This window comes from Camellia sinensis, chromosome 10 (assembly GCF_055761805.1).
Source record: "Camellia sinensis isolate YWXY chromosome 10, ASM5576180v1, whole genome shotgun sequence".
NCBI classification, from domain to species: domain Eukaryota; kingdom Viridiplantae; phylum Streptophyta; class Magnoliopsida; order Ericales; family Theaceae; genus Camellia; species Camellia sinensis.
Genome location: NC_138970.1, coordinates 7274626 through 7300827, shown reverse-complemented (window position 1 = coordinate 7300827; position 26202 = coordinate 7274626). Strand labels below are relative to the sequence as shown.

General features: G+C 33.6%; 2 protein-coding genes across 3 annotated transcripts; both read left to right on the top strand.

The window, feature by feature from the left end:
* Nucleotides 1-724: 724 nt before the first annotated feature.
* LOC114312754 (1-acyl-sn-glycerol-3-phosphate acyltransferase 2) lies at nt 725-7235 on the top strand. The gene is made up of 11 exons (XM_028259039.2): nt 725-937; nt 1554-1676; nt 2055-2094; nt 2215-2288; nt 2582-2641; nt 3219-3296; nt 3412-3570; nt 4866-4991; nt 6083-6175; nt 6434-6517; nt 6614-7235. The coding sequence occupies exons 1-11, from the start codon at nt 857-859 to the stop codon at nt 6857-6859; spliced, it is 1164 nt and encodes a 387-aa protein (XP_028114840.2). The 5' UTR covers nt 725-856; the 3' UTR covers nt 6860-7235.
* Nucleotides 7236-14612: 7377 nt separating this feature from the next.
* LOC114312755 (1-acyl-sn-glycerol-3-phosphate acyltransferase 2) lies at nt 14613-25405 on the top strand. 2 transcript variants are annotated; one of them, XM_082890818.1, is made up of 13 exons: nt 14675-14903; nt 15519-15641; nt 16117-16270; nt 16377-19903; nt 20288-20327; nt 20452-20525; nt 20865-20924; nt 21532-21609; nt 21726-21884; nt 22338-22463; nt 24280-24372; nt 24612-24695; nt 24805-25405. In XM_082890818.1, the coding sequence occupies exons 4-13, from the start codon at nt 19901-19903 to the stop codon at nt 25045-25047; spliced, it is 960 nt and encodes a 319-aa protein (XP_082746944.1). In that variant the 5' UTR covers nt 14675-14903; nt 15519-15641; nt 16117-16270; nt 16377-19900; the 3' UTR covers nt 25048-25405. The 2 variants fall into 2 exon arrangements, with proteins under 2 accessions (XP_028114842.2, XP_082746944.1); XM_028259041.2 differs by lacking the exons at nt 16117-16270; nt 16377-19903 and having other exon boundaries at nt 14613-14903.
* Nucleotides 25406-26202: the final 797 nt, after the last annotated feature.

Here is a 26202-nt window from a genome sequence, read left to right as displayed (position 1 = left end):
CCTCTTTATTTATTCACTAAAATTCTAGATCTTTGATACTTCCTCCGTCCCAAAATATTGGTCCCTTTTGGGGAATCCAACTTTTTTTGGCAGTACACTTATTGCATTTGAAAAAAGTTGATTTTTCAAAATTACCCTTTTGATAGTACATTTTTTGGGAATATCAATGTCATAATTGTACTTTTTAAATTGTTTATTAATTTAAAAGAAGGGCAAAATAGGAAATTTACATTATTTTTGTACTTGATTTATAAAGAGGGACTAATATTTTGGGACAATAAAAAATGAAATAAGGAACTAATATTTTGGGACGAAGGGAGTATAAGGTTTTCGGGGGGGGAGGGAAACTAAATCGGAAAATCTAGAGTTTTTAGAAAAAAAAAAAAAAAAAAAAAAAAAAAAAAAAAAAAGGAATATGGGGTTTATAACGAGAAAGGGATTTGAATTGGAGTTTTGGACCGACAAAAGAGATGAAAAGATGGAAGCAAGGAAGCTAAGCACTAAGTATGAGATGATGCCGAGACTGACAATGACAATGAAACAATAAAAAAACACCAGTGAGTGATTAAAGGGTGTATATATAAAATATGTATTATTTGAGATATTAAAAAAAAAAAAAAATTGGCAAAGGGGGTATAATGAAAAAATGGGGTGTGAAACCAAAACATTGGGTGCATTTAAATCAAACCCATTTACAGTTAATAAATAAATAAATCCTTATATATCCCCCCCCCCCCCCCCCAAACAAACTACAGTAATTATATTCGTATTTGTATAGTTTCTCTCTGTTCTTCGGAGAGAAAATCCAACTTTTCTCTCTCTAAAAATTCACCATTTTCTCTCTTGCACTTGTGTCATGGCGATTCCAGCGGGACCTGTTATTGTCTCGATGGGCGTTCTCTTCTTTCTCTCAGGTCTCGTTGTCAATCTCATCCAGGTAAAATCAAAGCTTTCGAATTCGATGCGTCAGTTTGTCGTGTATGTTTGAATTTGACTGAGCTAATTGGTTGCTAATTTGTGAAGTTTTGCTCAAATGTTGCTTGTATCTCTCATGGGTTCTGCGTTTTTTGGTGGTTTGTGTTGGAAATTTCGCTGTTTTTACTTATGGCTATGGATTACTAGGTTTTGTTGCAAGTTGATTACATTTATCAAAGGAGTTCATGGAAAATTGGTAAACTTGCAGGTGTTTTCTTAGGTTTTATCTGTTAAGTTTGGTTCTAATTTGTCAAGCTTTGCTCAATTTTTCATTTGAATCTCCAAGGTTTCTGTGATTTTTTTCAAATTTTATTGGATTTTTCGCTGCTTTTACTTCTTCTTTGTGATAGCTATGAAGTACTAGGTTTTGTAGCAAGTTGATTGCTTTTGTTAAAAGGGTTTAAAGAAAATTGGTAAACTTACAATTGTTCTTAGGTTTTATCATTCGTTTACACATTTTTTTTCTTCTTCTTTCCATCTCTCTCATCCCTTCTGTGGGGGATGGGTTGAAAAGTGGGGAGGGGTTAGAGAAACACTGACTTGCTTAATCTAATGGATTGGAAGATCGCTCTTTTCAGGCAATTTGTTTTGTACTTGTTCGGCCATTGTCGAAGAATACATACAGAAAAATTAACAGAGTAGTGGCAGAATTGTTGTGGCTGGAGCTCGTATGGATTGTTGATTGGTGGGCAGGGGTTAAGGTGATAACATATCCCCATTTGCTTGTTTTTGTATTTTTCACATTAAGTACATTGATTTTTTTTCTGTTTATGTTTTTTGTTTTGGGATAAGGTAGTTTGCATTTTTGTTTTGACTAAACCAGTTATAATTTCCCACTACTACAACAGTTATCTTGCTGTTGGGCAGAACCCTTTTGGTACATGCACTTGATTAAAAAAAGAAATTTTTTTGATGGGCAATCTCAATGTTTACACTGTTTATAGTTTACTTCTTTAGTTGGAGACAAAGAGGTGATAAGTGTGCAGCTGCTCTTTAATTAAGAGAAACTATTTGGCTCACATATATAGTACAAGACTAAACAATTCCTCTTGTTGATAGTTAGTTGCTTCTGGCTGCAGATTAAACTCTTCACAGATTCAGAAACTTTTCGATTAATGGGTAACAACTGCTTATTGGTTGAGTACAATGTGCTTCTATTTATCTGAGAGATAAGTGTTCTTCTTTACTGGAATATACTGAGCAGTTTATTTTGTTGTCTTATGTTGGCATATTTTCTAGGTAAAGAACATGCACTTGTTGTCTCTAATCACAAAAGCGACATTGATTGGCTTGTTGGATGGGTTTTGGCTCAGGTGCTTATCTGACATGCAGTTTTTATTTATTTATTTGTTTTTTTTTTATGTATGTGCATGCACAAGCACCGACATGCTTATGCACATTAGTTATGTAAGTAGACGTATAGAGGCATACTCATGTTTGCAGAGTAAGCATATTTTTTTTTTGCAAATGACAGTGTTTGACATTTGCTATACTGTTTTGTTTAGATTGTTTTGGTTGTAATCTTTGCTCTGTACTATGTTTCCACTTATTATTTATAATAGAAATTATGATTTCCACTGATTATTTGTCAAAATCCTTACAACAGCGAGCAGGTTGCCTTGGTAGTGCATTAGCTGTAATGAAGAAATCATCAAAATTCCTTCCGGTAAGAATCTTAACTTGACATGGTCTCTAAGTGTGGTTTAAGTGAAGTATTTTAGGTTAATTAGTTAAATTCAAATATTGACAGTTCAGTTCTTGATGGAGTGGCCTTTTGTCTTGAAAGATCAATGCATTGTTAATTTGTGAATTTGGTGCTCTGACGCAGTTTGTGGGCCTTGTTTGTTACATATTATCATAGTAATGGTATATTTTGTAAGTGAGGGGAGAATCAAGTTCATGAAAAATTTAAGGACGTAAAGCAGAAAAGTTGACATAATAGTCAGAAAGTGATCTTTTTACAATTTTTATATGCAAGTACGATCAACAATTTTTTGCAAGTATGACAAATGTTGCTTACCTTTTGCATTACTACTTTTCAGTGAAGGTTTATTGTGATCTGTATTTAAAATACATGAAATTATAACAAGTTTGGATCATTGCTGTATTGTCTCCTCAATTGCGTGATTTATTATTGTTTACTTGTCATGTTCCTTACTCATTATCATTTGCCTTGTCTTTTGAACACCTCAATACCTTCAAAGATATATTTGGAAGGATAAAGCTATGTCCAACATATGCAGGTCATAGGTTGGTCTATGTGGTTTTCTGAGTATCTATTTCTTGAAAGAAGCTGGGCTAAGGATGAAATCACTTTAAAGGTATGGGTGTACTTAATACATTTCTTAACAAATGCTATGTGTTGTAGCTTTGTGATGCTTGCTTTTAAGGTGCCCTAACTGATCTTATTCGAATCTTGTGGGATTCAATCTGCAGTCAGGTCTTCAGCGGTTAAAGGATTTCCCTCTGCCGTTTTGGTTGGCACTTTTTGTAGAAGGAACTCGCTTTACACAGGCAAAGCTTGAAGCAGCTCAGGAGTATGCAGCTTCAGCAGGGTTGCCTGTTCCTAGAAATGTTTTGATTCCTCGTACCAAGGTTAGACTTTCATTTCACCTCTTTATAAGATGGAAGGCTGCATTTCCCCCTGATGTAGTTTCCTGGTTTCTCTTTGAATCGATTTTCATCTTTTTAATTTTTGAATAACTTCCTTCCCATTTTAAGTGTCTAAAATATCTAGTCTGTAAATATCTACCTACCTATTGATCGTGTGCACACTTTCTGATTTTAGCTTTTTGCTAAATTTGGTGGCTTAAGCCTTATGAGTTAAGGGCTTTTCTATGTTATGGTTGGATTTCCATTATTATTATTTTTTGTGTCAAAAGTAATTCTTTTTTGAATATCTTGCCTGGAACGTATCTGAGAACATTGCTTCTAGTTTAGACAACTACAGAATTGTCAAACCACTCTCTCTCTCTCTCTCTCTCTCTAACAAAATTATATTTACTCAGTCTTGTACAGTTTCATGATTAGAATGTGTATCGTTTCTCTCATGTTCTTTACATTGATGGGTTTGTAATATACCCCAATCAATACTTTTGGGATCCAGTTTATATTTTAGCTTAATATAACATCGAGTAGTGGGTTCCTCAGATTGCAATTTGGTTTCTCAAGAGTTTTATTCACTGAAAATGTAAATTTATAATTCATCTCTGTAGTTGGAGTTGTTAATTTGTTATGTTCCTCCTAGGTTATGTTTGGTTTAGGCTTCTAAAATTTTGTTCAACAAGTTTGTTTACTTTGCTAGTATAAGAAACCATTATTTGATGTTTAATTCAATAGTTCAAAGTGTGATCGATTGGTGATTTCATTGGTTAATAATTGGGAAACTCTTTGAGGATGCATTTTGGGTTAAAATATTTCTAATTAATTATTTTGGGATTTTTTTTTTTTTTTTTGTTTGGAGGCCTTAGTCTGTGGAGGGGGGAATCTTGTCTGTTACAAGACTGGAAATTGACCTCAAAAAATAATAGTAAAACATAAAATAATAGTTGTAATTGACACAGACCAAAAAAAGAAAAAAAAGAAAAAGAAAAAGAGTCTTGAGCCACCAAAACCTTAACACAAAAAATAATAGTAATACATTTAATTGTTTAATAAAATTAAAATTAAAAAATGTATATTCAGATGAGGTTGTTATAAGGTTTTCTTAGCTTAGCTTCTACATGTTACAATGTCTGTGTTTGTAGTAAGATGAGACTACTGTTATTATAACGGCTTCACCTCTCCTGCAGTTTGTTACATGATGAAATTTTGTCAGGTGTCAATTTTGATTGTGGTTGATATTTTGCACATTATTGGGTTTGACAAAGAATCTACTTATATGCTTTCAGGGTTTTGTTTCAGCAGTAAGTCAGATGCGCTCATTTGTTCCGGCCGTTTATGAAGTAACTGTTGCTATTCCAAAGAGTTCGCCTCCACCTACAATGCTAAGACTCTTTAAGGGGCAGTCTTCTGTGGTGAGTATATGGTAGTGAGTTTTAAAAGTGGCATTATAAAAGTTTGCACATGTGGTTTTGAAACTTGTCGGTTGTGTTGTGGTTCCCAAGTTATTTTGATCTTGTTTCATGATGCGAGGTAGAATTTTGAACTTTCTCAAGATCAATCAACTTGGTGCTTTTGTTGAACCTGCAAGTTCGTTTCTTGATATGTACAGATAAGCAGCCAAGAAAATTTAAAGGAACCATTTAAAAGTTGTAAATGAGTTATCCTTCCACGACAGGCACATTCCTATTTATCCTACCATATCAAACAAAATTAGTCTCAACATTGTAGACATTTCACTGGACTTACTAATGGGTTTTCAATGCTCGATCAGTTTTGGCGTGAGAAAAGAATTGTATCATAGAAAGAAAGAGCTATATGCAGCCATCCAGCATCCCAAACATTGTGGGAATTTCAATTTGAAGCATCACACAATCCTGGTTTTTCTTTCCTTTTTCTAATTTGAAAGACATATTAGTGATAACTCGATTAGGTGATTAACTGCGTAGCATTAGCATGATGGAATAAATTATTGGTTGAAGAAATTTCTCACGAAATTAAGATGCATGGTTTATATGTATAAATGTTAGGAGACTTACGTGTAGGTCCTCAGAAGTGAACTTATTGTCTAATAAGTTCTGTGAGAATTAATGACGTTTTCATCAAAGACTGTTAAAAAAACGTCATTGATGGTTAATTTTCAGCGACAATTTAAAATTTTTGCCACAAAAAGATGTCACTAATTATAAGTTTTAACGACAGTTTAAATAAATCGTCACAAAAAAAAGTCACTAAATTTTAACTTTCAATGATAGTTTGAAAAAATTATCACAGGAAAACGTCACTAATTGTAAGTTTTAGTGACAATTTATAAAAACATGACAAAAAAAAGTCATCAATTGTTAATTTTTACCAACATATGTAAAAATTTGTTACAAAAAAATATTTTTAACGCCGCTTTTATTAGAACTTATTTTCAATAAAACTTGATAGGAATTAAGTCCAACTATTATGACCTATTGGTAGTTTACCCTAAATAGTGTGTTAATTATTCACTATCATGCAGATGCATGTGCACCTCAAGCGGCATTTAATGAAGGATTTGCCTGAAACAGATGATGCTGTTGCCCAATGGTGCAGAGATATGTTCGTGGCCAAGGTGCACACTCTTCTTCATCCTGTGTTGTAACCTGTTGCATTTTAGTGGGTTTCTCAATTTGTTTATTTTTCCTCGGAAAAATATCTTAAGCTAGATGCTATATGGAAACAAGTGCACACACATGTACATATAATTATGTATATGACTTCCGGAATAGCTTTATAACACTGATAAATGACACCTTCATGAGTAGTTTGTCTGGTTGCATGATATGTGAATTTTTGTAACTTCTTCACAATTTGGTTTTGGCTTTACCAGGATAAGTTATTGGACAAGCACAAAGTTGACAACATTTTCAGGGAGCAAGAACAAGATATGGGCCGGCCAATAAAGTCTCTTGTGGTAATATATATCTGTTCTATTTAGGTTGCATATATGTTAAGGTTGCATGGGTTGTTTCTCAAACTAATAATAACTACCAATCCGTGTGAATAACAGGTCGTTATCTCCTGGGCATGTCTGCTCATTTTTGGGGCCTTAAAATTCTTTCAGTGGACTTCACTTCTATCCACATGGAAGGGTATGGCATTCTTGGCAATTGGGTTAGCCATTGTCACATTCCTTATGCAGATCTTGATCCAATTCTCTCAGTCAGAGCACTCGACTCCTGCCAAGGTCGCCCCATCAAAGCCCAAGAACGGAGGAGAGCCGTCTTCAGGAACAGGACAAGATAAACACAAGTAGGTCTCACGGCTTGTTTTCCAAACGTCATAGTTGGTCATGTAACAGCATCTTATAGCATTACATGATAAAAGTATTTTGTCCTTTAAAACCAATTAGTTTTTTCCCTTAAAAGTGGGGTGACAATTGTGCTTTAGTTTCTGTACCAACGACTTATGGATTGCTTTTGTGTCATTCATTGATTGCCAGTTGAGTTTAGGTTATATTTTGTACACCTGAAATGTCTGCTATTTTTTCTTCTTACTCTTCTTCCCATTTGTGGAGTGTAATCAAACACAATCCTTTCAGACAGGGTGGGACTTACACATTTAACGGGTTCCACCTTATACGAGAGGTTACGTCGGATTCATGTATTTAGATTTTTTTTGTTGCGTATTCAGTTTCGTGTTGTTTCCTGCAAATGAAAATTTTGTATAAGCTCAGTTTTTATTTTTCCCTTTTCGGCTTTTTGGTGAACAGTAATCCTATTGTGACCAAATTTATTTTATTATTATTATTATTGTTTTTGAGAGCACTCTGACCAAATTTATCGTATGTTATGTTATCATTACATTAATTTAATGTGACTCACTTTTTTATTTAGGGTAAATTACATTGACCTTAGCAGTTGTATAATTTTTTGTATTAGTTACACTGATCTCCATTACTAATTGGAATTAACGTAAATAGTGTGAAAATATAAAAATAAAATATAAATTATAATATAAAAGAGATGATAATATTATTTTTTTATTTATATGATTAATGTATTATTAATGAAAATGGAGTTAAGTATTATGTGAATTAAAATTTTAAGGAATTCTAATTATATTATGCCAAATTTATGGGTTCGTTATATTTTTTTAAGAGAGATAAGTTTGCCCTTTTATTTAATAAAATTTGAAAATTAATTATTTTAGTTGGTTTTTTAAATTTTTATGAAAAGATATATATATATAAAAGTAGAAAGAGTATTCTGATGATTTATAGTGATTTTTTGGCTAAAAATTACACTCTCCAAACAGGGCCTTACTTTCATTGTATTGGTGTAATAGGGACTCAAATGTCATATTCTATAACAATGGGTTTGCAAAACATCATCAAATTTGGAAGGACGTGTTAGTATGTGTCTCTTTTTTGGAAATCCCACGAGGCTATGGATTCCAAAGTCTTGTTTGACAAGAAAGGATTTTGAATTCTTCATGTTTATAAATTACACTCTCGCTTTCACTTCTCTGTAAACCCTGTTGAAGCCTCAACCAAACCTTTTCTAGTTATATATCATTGAAGAATTTACTTTGAATTAATATTTCTCCAAGTTCTAGATAGAGTGGACCTATATCATGCACCGTGGTCAAGGAAAACCACCAAAGAAGCCTAACAACTATAACAATAAACTTCTGTTAAGTGTTGCTTCGCAACCAATAGCTAAGAAACCGAGAGGAAAGCCATCGAACAAACTTAGCCATTTTAAGAATCAACCTTATCTTGGTTTCCATTCGCAATCGATAGCCCGACAATTCAGAACTAAGACGTTGACGTTTATTACGAAAGAAAGGGTTACTTTGAATGTTCCAAATTCATCTGATGTCTCCGCAGCAACAGTTTCAGGTATCCTGAAAAGAATACCTTCAGATGATGAAAGAACAGAAAAGTTTCCTAGTTGGAACAACAAAAAGAAGAGAAAAGACAGAAAAAGATGCGAAAAATTAAACTCTCCTCTTGTATTAGAAAATTGTTCGAGTCGATCGTGCTTGTGGGAGATTCCAGGGCCTATTCCTCCGGATATCTTCCACATAGAATTGGATGATAGTTTTTTTTCAAATTTTTTTCGTGACATTCCAAATTTTGATGATTAATGTGGGTTTCATATATGACATTCATTGATTGTAATTAACAAACTAAAGCTTTTTTTCTTTTGGTTTTGCTGCGAGCTAACAAAAACTATATGTATTTATAATTGAAGAGAAAATATTCAGTGTTTTAGTTTCAATTTTTTGAAAATTAAGTTTTTTATTTTTTATGTTTTTTTGTTTTTGTTTTTAGTGAATATTTTTAAAATTTTAAGCAATTTTTTTTAGATGCACCTTATCTAAAAAATAAAATGTTTGTGAAAAAATATTTTAAAAAATTATTAAATATACAAAAATACGAAAAACGTACTGAATTTATATATATATATATATATATACTGTATTTTTGGTATTTAGTGAATTTTTTAAAGATTTTTTTCTCAAATATTATACTTTTTAAGTGTATTTATGTTAAGTGTGTCTAAAAATTAAAAAAATTGCTTAAAATATTAAAAAAATTCAGTGAAAACAAAAAATACAAAAAATAAAAAAGTAAAATATTCTGAAAATTGAATTATAAAAATCAAAACCAAACAAAGTGATTAGTGTAGTTTTATTGTGTAATAAAAAATATAACTTAAATAAATTATGTATAATAAGTTTACAAAATACTAAATTATCACATAGTAAAGAGATAAAGTTTTTATAGCACAATAAGTTAATTTTAATTTTTAAATAAAAATAAATATTTTTAATTTGATAAATGATTGGATTAGGAAAAAAAATATTAATTGATGTAGATTTGTATTGGGGGTGTTTGTTTCAGCTTTTTAGAGCCAACTTATGCTTTTAGCTTTGAAAAAGTTATTTTGGACTGTTTGGTTAAACTTATTTCAAACAGTTTCTGATTCTAACAGCTTATTTTAACTCAAAAAAGCTGATTCTGAGAAGCTGTTCAACCCTTACTTCTGATTATCAGCTTCTGCTGTGGACATATTAATTTATGGTTATACTCTTAAATTTTTTTATTTTTTGTTTTTTTAAAAATAGAAAAAGACTCAAATGGACTATAGATTATTATTATTATTTTTTGTGACAAATGTAGACAAACAAAAAATAAAAATTAATTGAAAAAACTATTTCACAGCTTATTTAACAAATACTACTCAGCAACTTAAATCTATAATCCAACAACTACATCAAACAGATTAACAACTTCTGATTAAAGTCCTAATCTATAATCTGTTAAGTTATAATCTATAAACTGTTTTAACAGCTACACCAAACGGAGCCATTGTAACTCTATATAAATATAAAACTTAATTGAATAACAAATAAGTGAATAGAATGAGTTGTCATTTTAAAAATATAAGAATACACGAAGTGTCACGCAAGTTACACAGAAAAAAGATAAAACTTTTAAAGAATGAATATTAGGACGACGCTTCTTTACGGTTCAGAACTTATTTTGATAATTTGTTCTTCTAATTTTTTAGATGTTTGTACATAGATCATTCATGAAAAATTCAAATAGATTTAGCGCAGATCTTAGCTAATAAAATAAAAATTATTCAACCAATTATGTTTTAATGGGGTTCTTGCGATTGAAAATTTTGATAGTAATCAATTCTTTTTGTGACAAATTTACAAAAACAGGATTATTAATTTCAATATGTCCCGATCTAAATTATTTTTTTCAATGTGTACTTTTCTTATTTATCCTATGATGTGTTATTATTGTATTAATTTAATAAAATTTACTGATTATTTACTAATATATCATTTTATATTTACGTGTTGACCCATCATCAAAATTTGAAAATTAAATTGCATTAAATGTTGATTCCAAGATCTTTGACGGAAAAGGAAACAGATTTTCAACTCCTTCTCATAGAATAGAGTTAGAGCAATGTAGTGATATATGTATTTTTTGTCAAATATTTATGTGTGTGAGATTTATACTTGTAAAAATTTGAAAATTTAAGTTATTCTTCAAATTTTATATTAGTATTATTTAATTATAAATGAGAAAAATTCTAAATGTTTAATTAAATATTTTGTAAGAATAAAATAAAATATTAAATATTTTGGGTATATGAGATAAAATATAATTTAATTAAAAATTAATTTGTTTATATAATTATATTAAGAATCTGACCAAAAGTGAAATATTGTAAAAGGTGGCCAAACACCTGTTAAGTCTAAGTCCTTAGATGTAGTGAATCATGACATTGGAAATTAATTATAGGATGAGTCACCTGTTAACCCCGAGGATTAAAGGAGGAGGAGCTGTTGTGAATGGAAAGAAATGAAAGAGAGAGAAAAAAAAAGAAAAGAGAGGAAGGAAAAAATAATGGAAGCTGAAAAAGAGTGAAATATTAAGGTTAAAGTGGTAGTGGAAAGAAAGAGCGAAGTATTAAGATTAAGGTGAGTTATATTATATCTTGAGTTACCATAATATATTTTACGTATGTTTTGACTTATCATAATTTATTTTATACAAATTATATTTTATTAGAGTTATATTTTATAAATATTTCAGTTACGTGATTTAATTTTTGAATTCTATTTGTTAAAATGAAACTCATGCATATGTTTCTTTATATTTTAAAGAATATTTGATTATAATCTTATAAACAATTATATTTTGTAAGTATCACCACAAGAGTCCCACGCCTTGGGGTACATAAATAACCATTGACTTCTGTTTAATCACTTTGTGACCCTCTGTTGTCATGAATCCATTGACCTCTGTTCTGTGCCGAAATAAGTGTTACACCATTGTGGGAGTCACCTCTATAATCCGTATGAGTCACCTCTTGAATCCGTATCTCTGTTCTGACTGTCATTCATGTGACATCTGTTCTGTTCTGTTTGGTACCGTGGTTATGATTATTTATTTACATAATCTCAGCTTTACTACTATTTGTTCAGACTAAGTTATCTTAAATATTTTAGTTACATAATTATCCATAGTTATTTCGTCTCCTCATACTCTTGGTATAATATTTTTCACTCTGCCATGTGCTTATAGGTGTTTACCAATTTTCAAGAAACAGTGCAATTCAGAAATAACTTTTGGAAAGTCTTAGACGCGGGGCTGCGGAATAAACACACACAGTATTTTTTTTATGATATGTTTATATGTAAATATCGGCCTTTTTGGTCAATTAATTTTGTAATAAAAATAGAAACTCCAATGATTATTTTGGTATTCTCACTTGAATATTACTTCTGCTTGCGTTTATTAATTTGTTTAAGAATTGGCCGGATGTAATTTCAGTTACTGGCCATCACGATACTTAACCCTTAGATACAGGGAGCAGATCGTGACAATATTCATGTGAAATCTACACTTATGTGAGTATTTAATAACAATATTAATTAAAAAATTGGGGTATCTAACATTTTGGTAGAGTTATTATGACCGAGAGAATGATTCATCTCTAGTTTACAAATTTGGACCAGACCATTTAGTTTTTTAAGTAGGCTTATTTTTAGGCCTAAATTTCATAAAATACGTTATTCATATTTTAAAATTGATTGTGTAAATTACTCATGTGAAAAATTCAATTAATCGAATAATGATAACCACATAGTTTTGTATTAAAAATAAATAAATAGTTATACTTAAGATTATACTCATCATTCATTTTTTTGCATAGAAACCTAATTTAGAACACCGTTATATGTTTAATTTAACTTTTTATATGAATAATTTACTCAACAAATTTTAAAATGTAAATCACGTGAATTACTTAATTCAAGTCCAAAAACTAAGCCTACTAAAAAAATTAGACGGTTTAGTCCAAATTTGTATAGTGGAGAGGAGACATAGTTCCACCTATTTCTAACAATGTTTTGCAACTAAAAAACCCTAATGAGAAAATAAATAAAAAGATGCATATCGACAACTTGGAAAAACAGATACAATTGAATTTGATCCCTAGTTCTATAACTTTATAATAATATCAAATTTTATTTGTGAACGAATCAAGATGAAGTTCAGGTCTCATTTGGTAATTTATTTATTTTGATTAAAAAATTAATTTTTTTTAAAAAAGTTAAAATAGTCGAATCGCACTCACTAATTATTTACGTTTTTTTTTAATATAAAAAGTCATTTCCAAACATATTCACTTTGTTTGGTTTTGAAATTTTTAAAAATTAATTTTCAATTTAAATGTTTTGTTTTTAGTGAACTTTTTAAATATTTTAATTAATATTTTTTATTTTTTAGATTCACTTATTTTAAATACACTTTAAAAGTATAAAATTTTTGTTTTTTTAATAAAAAAATTATTAAATAAAAATATATAAAAATTCAATAAATATTCATATTTTATAAATTTATCAATTTGTTTTGAAAAAAATTCACAAACATTTTACTTTTTTTTTGTATATTTATATTAGAGGCATCTAAAAAATAAAAATTAAAAAATTAACCAAAATATTAAATTTTTTTACTAAAAATAAAAAAAATACATATTGAAAACTCAAAACCAAATAGAGTGATTAAAAAATCACTAAAAAAATTAAAAAAATCAAAAAATTAAAAAGTGGGATGGAGATGGTTTTTGCTATAAAAAAAAAAATCGAAAAATCAAACATTTCTTTTGTTAAAAAAAATAAATAAAAAATCACTAAAAAATGTCAATTCTCAAATAAGGTTTAATTATTCTTTGTAGGAATGTTATTTTTCTCCTTCCCTCCCTGCATGAATTTTTCTTGCCTCAAAGAGAAAGTGGGGTGGAGACGGGTTTCACTTTTCCCACCTCTAACCCACCTCAGTTCCGTTTATATTTATTAAATATATTTACATGTATATAATACATATATAATTTAATTTTTGTAATATGGTAAAATTAAAAATATTACATTTAGTATTCATTTCATTAATTTATTTTTTAACTTTTATTAATTATAAATTTCTATCCATGATATACTATATTATCTATATTTTTATTAATATTTATATTTTGTAAGTTATAAAATTAACTTACTACCGCCACGCTCTTGCCACTAACTTGATTTGCATTGTTCCAATCCGTTACCATCCATATTTTGAAATAAGTGAGTAAGATTTTTTAACAAGAGGTATGAGCGTGAGTTTTAACTTTTTTTTAAAAATTAATCTAATAATTAATTACTAACTTTCGACAATTTTTTTTTATAAAAAAATTCACATTTTGTACCCGTTTTACAAATGGATTGATAAAGATCAGACCAAACCCAACCCATTTGCGAGCAATTTGATTTGGTGCCAAAGTCCACGACTGTGTTTGGAGTAGCTCTGGAAATATGATTCCAAAGCTGTTTTTAATGCTTCGTTCGGTTAAAATCTTGAAAAATTAATTCCAATATAACATTGCAAAACTCATTTTAGCTTTTGTTTGGAGAAGAAAGTTTTTTTTGAATTTTGAAAAGCACGATTTGGGTCTACTCGATCATCCTCCTGGACCTGGACGTCTGGCTAGTCATCCGGTCAGTTGATCGGAACATTTTTTTTTTTTTTTGACAATTGGCACTGGTTATTTGGAAAAAAAGAAAAGAAAAGAATTTTGTTTTTGATTTTTTTTAACAAAAATATATAAAAATAATAATTCCAACCAAATAAACAATCAAAGTTATTTTAAAGCAGTAATTGAATATTTATTTTTTTAAAAAAATTATTTTGTTTGTAATATTTTTAATTAAAAAAATTATGTTATTTTTTTAATAATTATTTTTTTGAATTGAATTTTAAAAAGAATTTGATTATGAGTTTTAAACAAAATTTTTAATAGAATTTTGAATTGTATATTTAATTATGAATTATAACTTTTTGAATTAAGTTTTAAAAATTCTTTTTAAAATTTATAATCAAATAAATTTTTTTATTTCACGTGTCACGTTAAATATTTAAAACTCCATTCAATATTCAACTTAAAACTCGTAACTAATCAAATTTTTCAATATACTCGGATCATAATTTCAAATCTTATAAACTAAAATGTACTCTATTATGAAATCATATTTGTAAGACTCTCCCAAAAGATACCTATATTTTGCCGGAACTCTCTACCTCTCGTCTCGAACCTAGAAATCAGAAATGGCGATTATGGCAACAACTCTCTGACACTCCCCATCTCTTATTCAATCTTCTCTCTCTAAAATTCATTGCTCTCTCTCTCTCTCTCTCTCTCTCTCGTGTTATGGCGATTCCAGCTGGACCTGTTATCGTTTCGTTGGGCGTTCTCTTCTTTCTCTCAGGTCTCGTCGTCAATCTCATCCAGGTAAATCACTGCTCTCCAATTCAATGCCTGCTTTTGTTGTGATAATGTTGATGGCTATGGATTACTGGTTATGTTTCAGGTTGATTTGCATTTATCAAACGAAAGAGTTTATGGAAAATAATTTGTGGTTTCTGTGATTTTTGCTAAATATTCTTGGAAAGTTGGCTGTTTTTTTTTTTTGTGATAATGTTTGTGGCTATGGATTACTAGGTTTTGTTGCAAGTTGATTGCATTTGGCAATAGAGTTTATGGGAAATTAGTAAACTTGCAGGTGTTCTTAGGTTTTATCTGTAAAGTTTGGTGCCAATTTGTCAAGTTTTGCTCAATTTTTTATTTGTATCTCCAAGGTTTCTGTGGTTTTTGGAAAATTTTCTTTGTTTTTACTTTTTTTGTGTGTTTGTTTTTCTTTGTGATGGCTATGGATTACTACCGCTTTGTTGCAAGTTGATTGCTTTTGTTGAAAGAGTTCAAGGAAAATTGGTAAACTTGCAGGTGTTCTAGGTTTTCTCTCTCTCTCTCTCTCCCCCATGTGTGTGGGGTGGGTTGAGAAGGGGGGGTGGTTTAGAGAAACACTGACTTGTTTAATCTAATGGATTGCAAGCCCTCTCTTTTCAGGCAATTTGTTTTGTACTTGTTCGGCCATTGTCAAAGAATACTTACAGAAAAATTAACAGAGTAGTGGCGGAATTGTTGTGGCTGGAGCTTGTATGGCTTGTTGATTGGTGGGCTGGGGTTCAGGTGATAACATATCCCCATATTTACATAACTTGATCAGTTAGCTTTGTTTATGTATTTTTCACATTAAGCACATTGATTGTTTCTCTTTATGTTTTTGTTTTGGGGCAAACTTTGACTAAACCCGCTATAATTCCGATACTACAACAGTTATCTTGCAGTTGGGCAGAACCCTTTTGGTACATGCACTTGATTAAAAAACAATTTGATGGGCAATCACAAAACTGTGAAGTCCAAAATATATAAAATCAAAAGTAACTCCTTGATGTTCATCCTACAAATTATGAAATTTGCAATATGGAGATTTAGAGAATTAACAAAGTAATATACAGTATACTTTTATATATATTGATGGGCAGTATACTTTTATAATTAACGTTAAATAAGAGTTGTATGTATATGTTGCAATAGCTTTGCCATGGCGATGTCCTACTTTTTAAGGATTTGTCATATAGCTGTGTTTCTGCCCACTGTCCAGTTTCCATTTCTATGCTACTTAGCTTTGAACAATGCTGTTGGTGCATATGGGGCCTGTCACATAATTTATGGAGCTTCTAGTTGTGGGACTTGCTTAGGGAGCAATTAGCAGTTAAAGTGCAGCAAAACTACTAGGCATTGGCTTGCCAGTCAAGGTGCAGAGGAGCCGTTGAATCATCTTAAACGTGCTCTTATTTGTTTTGAGTTATTGCTTGTGATATTGGTTTCTATGATTTTATGGGTGTGATCTCATCCTCACAGAATTTATTCAGACTGGTGTATGGAGACTTGGGAATAAAGGCAAATCCTAATGGATTGGTATGTTATGACACATGACCTGGCATATCATAACAGAATTTCTGAATATTCCAAGAATTTGTTATGGGTCATGTGACCCTCCTCCTATATATAAGAGGTAGTACTCCTTACATCAGTGGACCTTTTTACAACACAGAACCTTAGAGAGGTCATCCTTGAGCTCCGTATTGTGTCTTTGTTTCTATGGTGCTCTGTTGCCTCTCTCACTATGCTGGGATGCTGTTTTTCACGGGACATCCCCTTTGCCTCTGGCATTTGTGAAGCGTGCTTCCACTCCCTAGTCTGACCCCTTGTCAACAACTACATGCAAACTTGGTTTCCATTAGCACTTGTTGATCCCTTTCTTCTTTCAATGACTTCAGATGATGTATTTTATTGGTCTTTCGATTTTTGAATATATATATATTTGATAAATAATTAACCAAATATTATTAATAAAGTATCAAGATGATGCAACGAATACAGAGAACCGAAAAGAGAAAACCAACTCCTACCCAATCACATCATCTAAAAAATCTGAAAAAGCAAACATATGTGGATCAACCTTCCGTTCAACCAAGCTATACAAAACTATAAGTAAACGACTCTAAAGCCAAGACACAGAATGAGACACGTCTTCAAACATCCGTCTATTCCGCGCCAACCACATCAAACACGATGGGGCCAAAGCCCAAACATGCCGCCTTCGACGACCAGCCCAAGCCCCACGCCAACTCCACAACATGTCCCATATCCCCCGTGATTGTACCCAAACAATTCGAAAAAGAGAACATAAAGATCTTCACAAACGAAAAGTCGCACGACAATGCAAGAACAAATAGTCCACAGTTTTCGCATCTTCATAGCACATACAACACTTATTAACTAAAATATGACCACGTCGCATCAAATTATCAAGAGTGAGATTCCGACCCAAAGCTGTTGTCCACATAAAAAAAGCCACCTTAGACGGAGCCTTCGGAACCCAAATACTCTTCCGAGGAAAATCCCATCCCACCTCCCCTACCAAACTCCAGTAGAATGATGAAACAGAAAAACGGCCCTTAGCCCCCCCAACCTTCCACACCAACGCATCCTCCCCCACCAACCCAATCTCTCCCACTCTTGCCACCCCCAACCCGTACAAGTAACCCCATAACTCCACCAACTGAGTGACCTCCCAATCCTGAACTTGTTGTTGTAACCTAATATCCCAAACCACCACATTCCCATTTCCCAAATAAGATGCCACCATAGCCTCCTGATCCACCGCAATATTGAAGATCAAAGGGAAACGATCTTTCATCAAAATGGTCCCACACCACTGATCCTTCCAAAATTGCACCCTCAACCCATCCCCTATCCGAAACCCCACCCGTTCAAAGAACTCTCTCCCTAACCAAATTCCTTTCCATAACCCACAACAATGAGATTTAATCACCCCCCTAGTCCCCCAATCCCCCCTAACCAACCCATATTTCACCGCCACCACCTTTCTCCACACCCGTTCCGACTCCCAAGCAAAACGCCACATCCATTTACCCAACAAAGCTTTATTAAAAGTTACCATTCTCTGCACCCCTAAACCCCTTGCCACTTTGGATTGGCAAATCCTCCCCTAATCCACCAAATGATACCTAAAAACTTCCCCTCCACCACCCCATAAGAACTCCCTTTGCAGCGTCTCAATCCGCCGCACCACAAACACTGGAATAACATGCAAAGATATAAAATACGTCGGAATGCTGCTCAACACAATCTTTGTGAGAGTCAATCTTCTTCATTTTGAAAGATATTGTCTCTTCCACCCTGCTAACCGGCGCTGAATGCGTTCCACGAACCCTTCCCATACTCTAGTTGCCTTAAACGTCGCTCCCAATGGCAATCCCAAATAAGCCACTGACAAAGCCGATACCCTGCACCCCAACATTGCTGCTAACACTGGCGTCCCCTGCTCCGTCGTCGCTGTTCCTTCTTCTACCGTCCCCATCGTTGGCAGATGTTGCTCGGCATTGTTGCGTAGAAACTCAAGGACCTGACTTACTGAGGGATCCACCATCTGACCTGCTGGTTCGAGCCCAACCTCGTTCTCATGGCCCACCACAGAAATTTCCTTGGGCCCCACTGGAATCGAGCCCACCATGCCATCCACAGGCCTTACAACTTCTTTTTCTTGGACTTTTTTATTTCCTTGATCCATTGGGCTTAATCCCACGGGTCGGTTGCTTTGGATCCTCCACCCATTGACAACCCGCTTCCCCTTAAAAGGCATGGGACGCAGATCACACCCTTGATGGCCCCCAAATCTCTGAATTGTAAGATGATCCCCAATTCTACGCCAACTTTGCTGATCTTGCTGCACCAAATCCGTACCTTCCATTCTGATTCATCCTTCACCCCATCGAGCTGCTGTCAGTAAATCAAACTCCACCGATGGCCCTGTCTTCGACCAGAGGGCAGAACATAGCACCAAGAACCCCATCGAAGTGAAATCTGTGATGGAATCCCATTCGCCAAACCTTGAACCTTCATCCGAACACAACCCAACAAATCCATCGCCTCATCCACCTCTATAAAGCTGCCACACCGATCCCCAATGGCCCGATACGCCGCCATTCCATGAAGATGAATTGGCAGACCTAGAACCTGAATCCAATTACTTTGCTTTGGCGTCGGCTAACTCTGAAAAAATGCAGCTGGTGACCACCAGTCCAAAACTAGATCTCACCTACCAATGGTCCATTTGCGTCTCAACACAACCTCTGCATCTCTCCTTGAGGAGAATATAAACAAGAAAAATTGGCCTCCCACCCCATGGACCTCCACCTCTTCGTGTGGTTTCCACCATCAATGCACCCAATCGATTACCACCGAAACCCCTAATCCCTTTTCGCTTGCCACCTCCACCCTTCCCACTAATGCCCTATCCGACACCCATAGCCACCCCTCTTCTGTTTCTTCTATGAGCACCACATTGTCGCCCTCATCCCACCTAGAAACTGGCCCCCCCTTCAGGATCATCTCCTTTGGCACCTCCTTTTCTACAGTTCTGTTTTTCTTCACCCAACCATCCCCAAACCTAAAACCCTCAACCACTAAAGCAACCTCGTCCCACCCATCCCCAAAATTGGATTTCGGTACGAAAACATGTTCCCTTTTGTTACCGGTCGTGACCGTTATCTGCACCGACGAGCCACCATCAGTCTCCCCTTGAGCCACATAGCCACCGTACGTGTGCAGCCAACAAGGTGGCCTAAAAATGCCAATCGACCTAGATCCCGGGATGCTTTTTGGAGTTTGGAGCACAACCAACTCACTTCAAAGCCACATAGAACGATTGCCCTTTGGAGGCCTTGCCCCCGTCCAACAATCGACAAGCGGCGGCGCCCAATTTGGTCCTCCTCCTCCTCCTCCTCGAGTTCAAACGAATGACCTCCTAGAAAGAGGATCCTTCGGCGGCGTCTGTTTTCCGCTGAGAACTTCATTCGATGGTACGCACTCTCTTCCCTAAATCTCGGAGCATATTTTACAGCATCACCATTTTCAGTTGCTACCTAAGAGAGAATGGCTTTTCAAAGTCATAAAATTTATTTTTCTCTTCAAGGTCAATTAGTGCTCAAGAAGATGTTTAAGAGAAATAAAATGCACAAATTACAGTAATGATGCCTGGAATGTACTCCAATTTTAATACCTTTGTTGCAGTAATTTTTGAATATATATGAAATCTCATTGTTTTAGTTGTAGAATTGATTTACTGCGCTAAGAAACTGATCCATTAACAGGATAGGCATTAGTTGTGATCTGAGTTTTTATGATTTATTGTGTGTAATCTGTTGAAATTCCACTTGTTGATAGTTAGTTACTTCTTGCTGCAGATTAAACTCTTCACAGATTCAGAAACTTTTCGATTAATGGGTAAGGCTAAACTGCTTATTGGTTGAGTACAATGTGCTACTATTTATCTGACAGATAAAAGCTATTCTTTACTGGACTAGACTGAGAAGCTTATTTCGTTGGCTTATGTTGGCAAATTTTCTAGGTAAAGAACATGCACTTGTCGTATCGAATCACAAAAGCGACATTGATTGGCTTGTTGGATGGCTTTTGGCTCAGGTGCTTGTCTGACATGCAGTTTTCTTTTATGCATGTGCATTCACAAGCAGAGACATGCATATGAATGCTTGTCTAGCATGCAGTTTTCTTTTATACATGTGCATTCACAAGCACAGACATGCATATGCACATTAGTTATGTTGGTAGACATATAGAGGTATTCTCATGTTTGCAGATTAAACATATTTCTTTCGGCAAATGACAGTTTAAAATTTGCTATATTGTCTTATTTAGAATGTTTTTATTGTAATCTTTGCTTTATACTACGTTTCCACTTATTAAAAAAAAAAAAAGAAATTATGATTTTCACTGATTATTTGTCAAAATTCCTTATAACAGCAATCAGGTTGCCTTGGTAGTGCATTAGCTGTAATGAAGAAATCATCAAAATTCCTTCCGGTAAGAATCTGAACTTGACATGTTCTCTAAATGTGGTTGAGGTGAAGCATTTTAAGTTAATTAGTTAAATTCAGATCATGCCAGTTCAGTTCTTGATGGAGTGGCCTTTTGTCTCGAAAGTTCAATGCATGTTAATTCGTGAATTTGGTGCTTTGATGCACTTTGTGGGCCTTGTTTGTTACATATTATCTCTAGTAACGGTATATTTTGTGAGTGGAGGGAGACTCAAGTTCACGATAAATTTAAGGACATAAAGCAGAAAAGTTGACGTAATAATATTTTCAACTGTCACAAAGTGATGTTTTAAGTTTTTTATATCCAAGTATGATCAACAAATTTTGTTTTTTGGGAATTTTGGTTGACAAATGTTGCTTACCTTTTGCATTACTACTTTACTTTCAGTGAAGGTTTATTGTGATCTGTATTTAAAATACATGAAATTATAACAAGTTTGGATCATTGCTCTATTGTCTCCTCTCCTCTATTTATGATTTATTACTGTTTGCATATCATGTCCCTTACTCATTATCATTTGCCTTGTCTTTTGAACATCTCAATACCTTCAAAGATATATTCAGAAGGATAAAGCTATATCCAACATATGCAGGTCATAGGTTGGTCTATGTGGTTTTCTGAGTATCTATTTCTTGAAAGAAGCTGGGCTAAGGATGAAAAAACTTTAAAGGTATGGGCATACTTAATACATTTCTGAACAAGTGCTATGTGTTTGTAGGTTTGTAATGCTCGCTTTCAAGGGGCCTTAATTGATCTCATTGAAATCTTGTGGGATTGAATCTGCAGTCAGGTCTTCAGCAGTTACAGGATTTTCCTCGGCCGTTTTGGTTGGCACTTTTTGTAGAAGGAACTCGCTTTACACAGGCAAAGCTTAAAGCAGCTCAGGAGTATGCAGCTTCAGCAGGGTTGCCTGTTCCTAGAAATGTTTTGATTCCTCGTACCAAGGTAATACTTTTGTTTCACCTCTTTATAAGGTAGAAGGCTGCATTTTCCCCTGATGTAATTTCCTGGTTTCTCTTTGAATCCATTTTCTTCTGGCTAGTTTGTGAACAACTTGCTTCCCACTAAGTGTCTAAAATTTCTTCTGTAAATATCCACATGTGTACCTGTTGATTGTGTGCAAAATTGTGCACTTCTGGTTTTAGTTTGTGGCTAAATTTGGAGGCTTAAACCTTCTAAGCAAAGGGTTTCCCTATGTTATGGTTGGATTTCCATTTGTAGTACATAAAATATTGGAAGTAAATTTTCAATAAAATTAAATTATAAAATGTATACTCAAGATGAGGCTGTTATAAACTTTCCTTAGTTTTGCTACTACATCTTCCAATGTCCGTCTTTGTGTCTGATATTTTGCACATTATTGGGTCTGATGTGAAGAATCTATTTATATGCTTTCAGGGTTTTGTTTCAGCAGTAAGTGAGATGCGCTCATTTGTTCCGGCCATTTATGAAGTGACTGTTGCTATTCCAAAAAGTTCGCCTCCACCTACAATGCTTAGGCTCTTCAAGGGGAAGTCTTCTGTGGTAAGTATATGATAGCAAGTTTTTAAAAGTGGCATTAAAAAAGTTTGCACATGTGGTAGCACTTGAATTTGGTTTTGAAACTTGTCGGTTTGTGTTGTGGTTTCTGAGTTAATTTTGAAATTGTTTCATGATGCGAGGTAAAATTTTGAACTTTATCAAGATCGTTCAACTCAATGCTTTTGTCAAACCTGAAAGTCCACTTCTTGATATGTATATGTAAGCAACCAAGAAAATTGACAGGAACCATGTACAAGTGAACGGGTTATCCCCCTCTTCTGGCACTTTCCTATTTATTTCAACATATCAAATAAAATTAATATCAACATGTAGACATTTCACTGGACCAGTGTTGTGAAAAGCGCGCCTAGGCGCCAAGCGAGGCGAGGCGCACTGTTTGGGCCTGTATAGGTCCCAGGCGAGGCGCTTTGAGATAGGCTCACGCCTTAGCCGCGACTTGAGCCAGGCGACAGAGGCGCAAGGCGCACGACTAGGCGCGCTTGAGTTTTTAGCAGCTAGACCTGATCTAACGGCTGCGTGGGTGTGTTCAAATGGCTCTGAACCCTAATCTATGTCGTTTTTCCTCTCTCGCCTTGCTTGGGCTGCTCGATTCCACTTCGACTTTGACTCTGCTGGACTTCGACTTCGACTTCGACTTCACAGGTATGCTTCGCCGTCTTCTTCTTCTTCTTCTTCTTCTTCTCCTCCTTTTCTGGTCTGCTCGACTTCGTGACTTCGACTGGTATGTGTTTTTTTTTTTTTTTTGGCTTCGACCTCTTCTAGTCTTCTGATCTCACTCTCTCTCTCGCCTGGGCTTCGACTCTGACTCTATTTTGCCCCCTTTTTTTTTTCTTTTTTTTTTTCAATTATGCCCTTAGTATCTATTAGAAGGAAGAAAAAAAAAAAAACGAGAATAATTAATGAAAAAAAATATACAAATAATTAATTATTCAAAAATACAAAAAAAAAATACACTGAAAAAAAATACAAATAATTAATTAATACAATGTGCTATTGGTCTTTTTTTTTTTTTTTCTTTATCTGTTAGGGAAAAAAATTTTACAAATAATTAATTCATCACATTACATTACACTGAAACTATTTTTCATTTATTAAATTTAATATTGATGTTTTGAAGTATTAAGACATATATTTAGTATTTGTTGGATATTTATTTTTTGGATGTTTTAGTGTTTATGTTTTTGTTTTTGTTTTTATTTTATTGAATGTGGATTATTTTATCTTTGAAAATTGGAATGTTATGTAATATGCACTTTCATGGCTTTGAGAATTATTTTATATTTTGTCTTGAATCTTGATTACTTTTTATTTTTAAAAAAATTGTCTTAGTACTATGAATGATTAGTCTATGTTAATTTTTTTATTTTTTACTAAGACTGTGCGCCTTACTTCAATAAAGCCCGCGCCTTGCCTTGCGCCTTGTGCCTATGCCCTGAGAGACCTTCAGTGCCTTAGTGCGCTTTGAGCCTTTAAAAACACTGCACTGGACATACTAATGGGTCTTTAATGCTCGATCAATTTTAAGTGTGAAAAGTTGTATCATAGGAAGAAAGAGCTATATGTAGCCATCATCCCAAACATTGTGGGAATTCAATTTGAAGTAGTATCATATAATCCTGATCTTTCTTCTTTTTTTTGTCCATTTTTTGAAGTTTGAAAGACCATAGTGATAACTGAATTTATGTGATTAGCAGCATAGCTTTAGCATAATGGAATAAATTATTAGTTAAAGAAATTTGTCACGATATTAAGATGCCCAATTTATGAGTATAAATGTTAAGGATTCGCTGTTGTACAGATGCATGTACACCTCAAGCGGCATTTAATGAAGGATTTGCCTGAAACAGATGATGCTGTCGCCCAATGGTGCAGAGATATGTTTGTGGCCAAGGTGCACACACTCTTCTGTCTTATTAATTTGTTGAGTTTTTTAGTGGTTTTTCAAGTTTATTTTTCCTTGGGAAAATATCTTAAGCTAGAGGATATGTGGAAACACGCGCATGTATAATTGTGTATATGACTTCTGTAATAGCTTTACACTGATTTATGACACCTTTACGAGTAATTCGTCTGGTTGCATATGGTGTGAATTCTTGTAATTTCTTCACAGTATGGTTTTGACTTTACCAGGATAAGTTATTAGACAAGCATATAGCTGAGGACATTTTTAGTGAGCAAGAACAAGATATGGGTCGGCCCATAAAGTCTCTTGTGGTAATATATCTGTTCTATTTTTCTTTTTTGTTTGTAGAGAGAGAGATAGAGAGAGAGAGAGAGGTTGCAAGTGTTGAACCAACAATAATTACCAATGTGTGAATCACAGGTCATTATCTCCTGGGGATGTCTGCTCATTTTTGGGGCCTTAAAATTCTTCCAGTGGACTTCACTTCTATCCACATGGAAGGGTATGACATTCTCGGCAATTGGGTTGGCCATTGTTACGGTCCTTATGCAGATATTGATCCAATTCTCTCAGTCGGAGCGCTCAACTCCTGCCAAGGTCACCCCAGTGAAGCCCAAGAACGGAGGAGAGCCTTCAAGAACAGGACAAGATAAACACAAGTAGGTCTCTCAGCTTGTTTTCCAGACATCATAGTTGTCTGGTTCATCTTTGGCATTAGACGATAATAGTGTTTATCCTTTAAAAAACATGTAATTTTTTTTTTTTTCCTTTTCTCAAGTGGGGTGACATTGTGCTTAGTTTTTGTACCACCACATGGATTACTTTTGTATCATTCATTGATTGCCATTTCAGTTTAGGTTATATTTGTATACCTGAAATGTCTAGGAGTTTTCCTTCTTGTTCCTTCTCCCCTCTGTGGAGTGTATACATAATTTAATTACAAAATCGGACGCAATTCTCTCACATGGAGTGGGACTATGTATTTAATGGGTCTCATCTTGTGTGAGGTCCAGTTCTTCAATGCACTTAGTAGTAAATCTTTTAGGCATTTTGGTCGATAGAAATTCTACGGTGACCAAAATTTATCATATATTATATTAATTTAATAGGACTAGCTTTTTATTTATTTAAAATAGGACTAGATTTTTATTTATTAATGTCTAACCGCTGTATTGATTTAATAGGACTTATTTTTTAACAAACGGGGTTAGCTCTTTTTGTTAGAATCTTTGTATCTCACTAAAAGGTTACTAAGAAATTAGTGATTCGAATCATTTTACATTTTTTCACACTTTGAGAGAGTTTTTTTTTTTTTTTTAAGTGTTATGATTTGATTTTCATTATTGTGATTATAATTGAATTGATTTGATTTTCATTATTATGATTATAATTGGATTTTATTGTATTATCAAATATATGAATAAAAGAAACAAAAAAAAAGTAAGAAAGAATTTGACTTCTCCCTAATGGATTAAAGTGTTCATTCCAAAACTATGAAAAGAGGATTAGGGCCAACTGTAGAGTCCACAACTCTGTTATACGAAAAATTATTGGTTAGTTCTGAGTATCATTTGAACATATTTTAGGCTAATTATAAATTCTTATGTCCACTTATGTTCTTTAATTACCTCATCTACCAATTGCAATAGGCGTGGAGCGTCACGTGGTGCTGTCTCTAGATTAATTAATAACTTCTTCTGTTGACAGTAATATATGAAAAATTATTAATTGGTCTAAGGGCGTCACGTGACCATGTTTCTCATTAATCACAATTCATCATGCCTCTAATGTTCTCAAATCACCCAATGCAAATTCGTG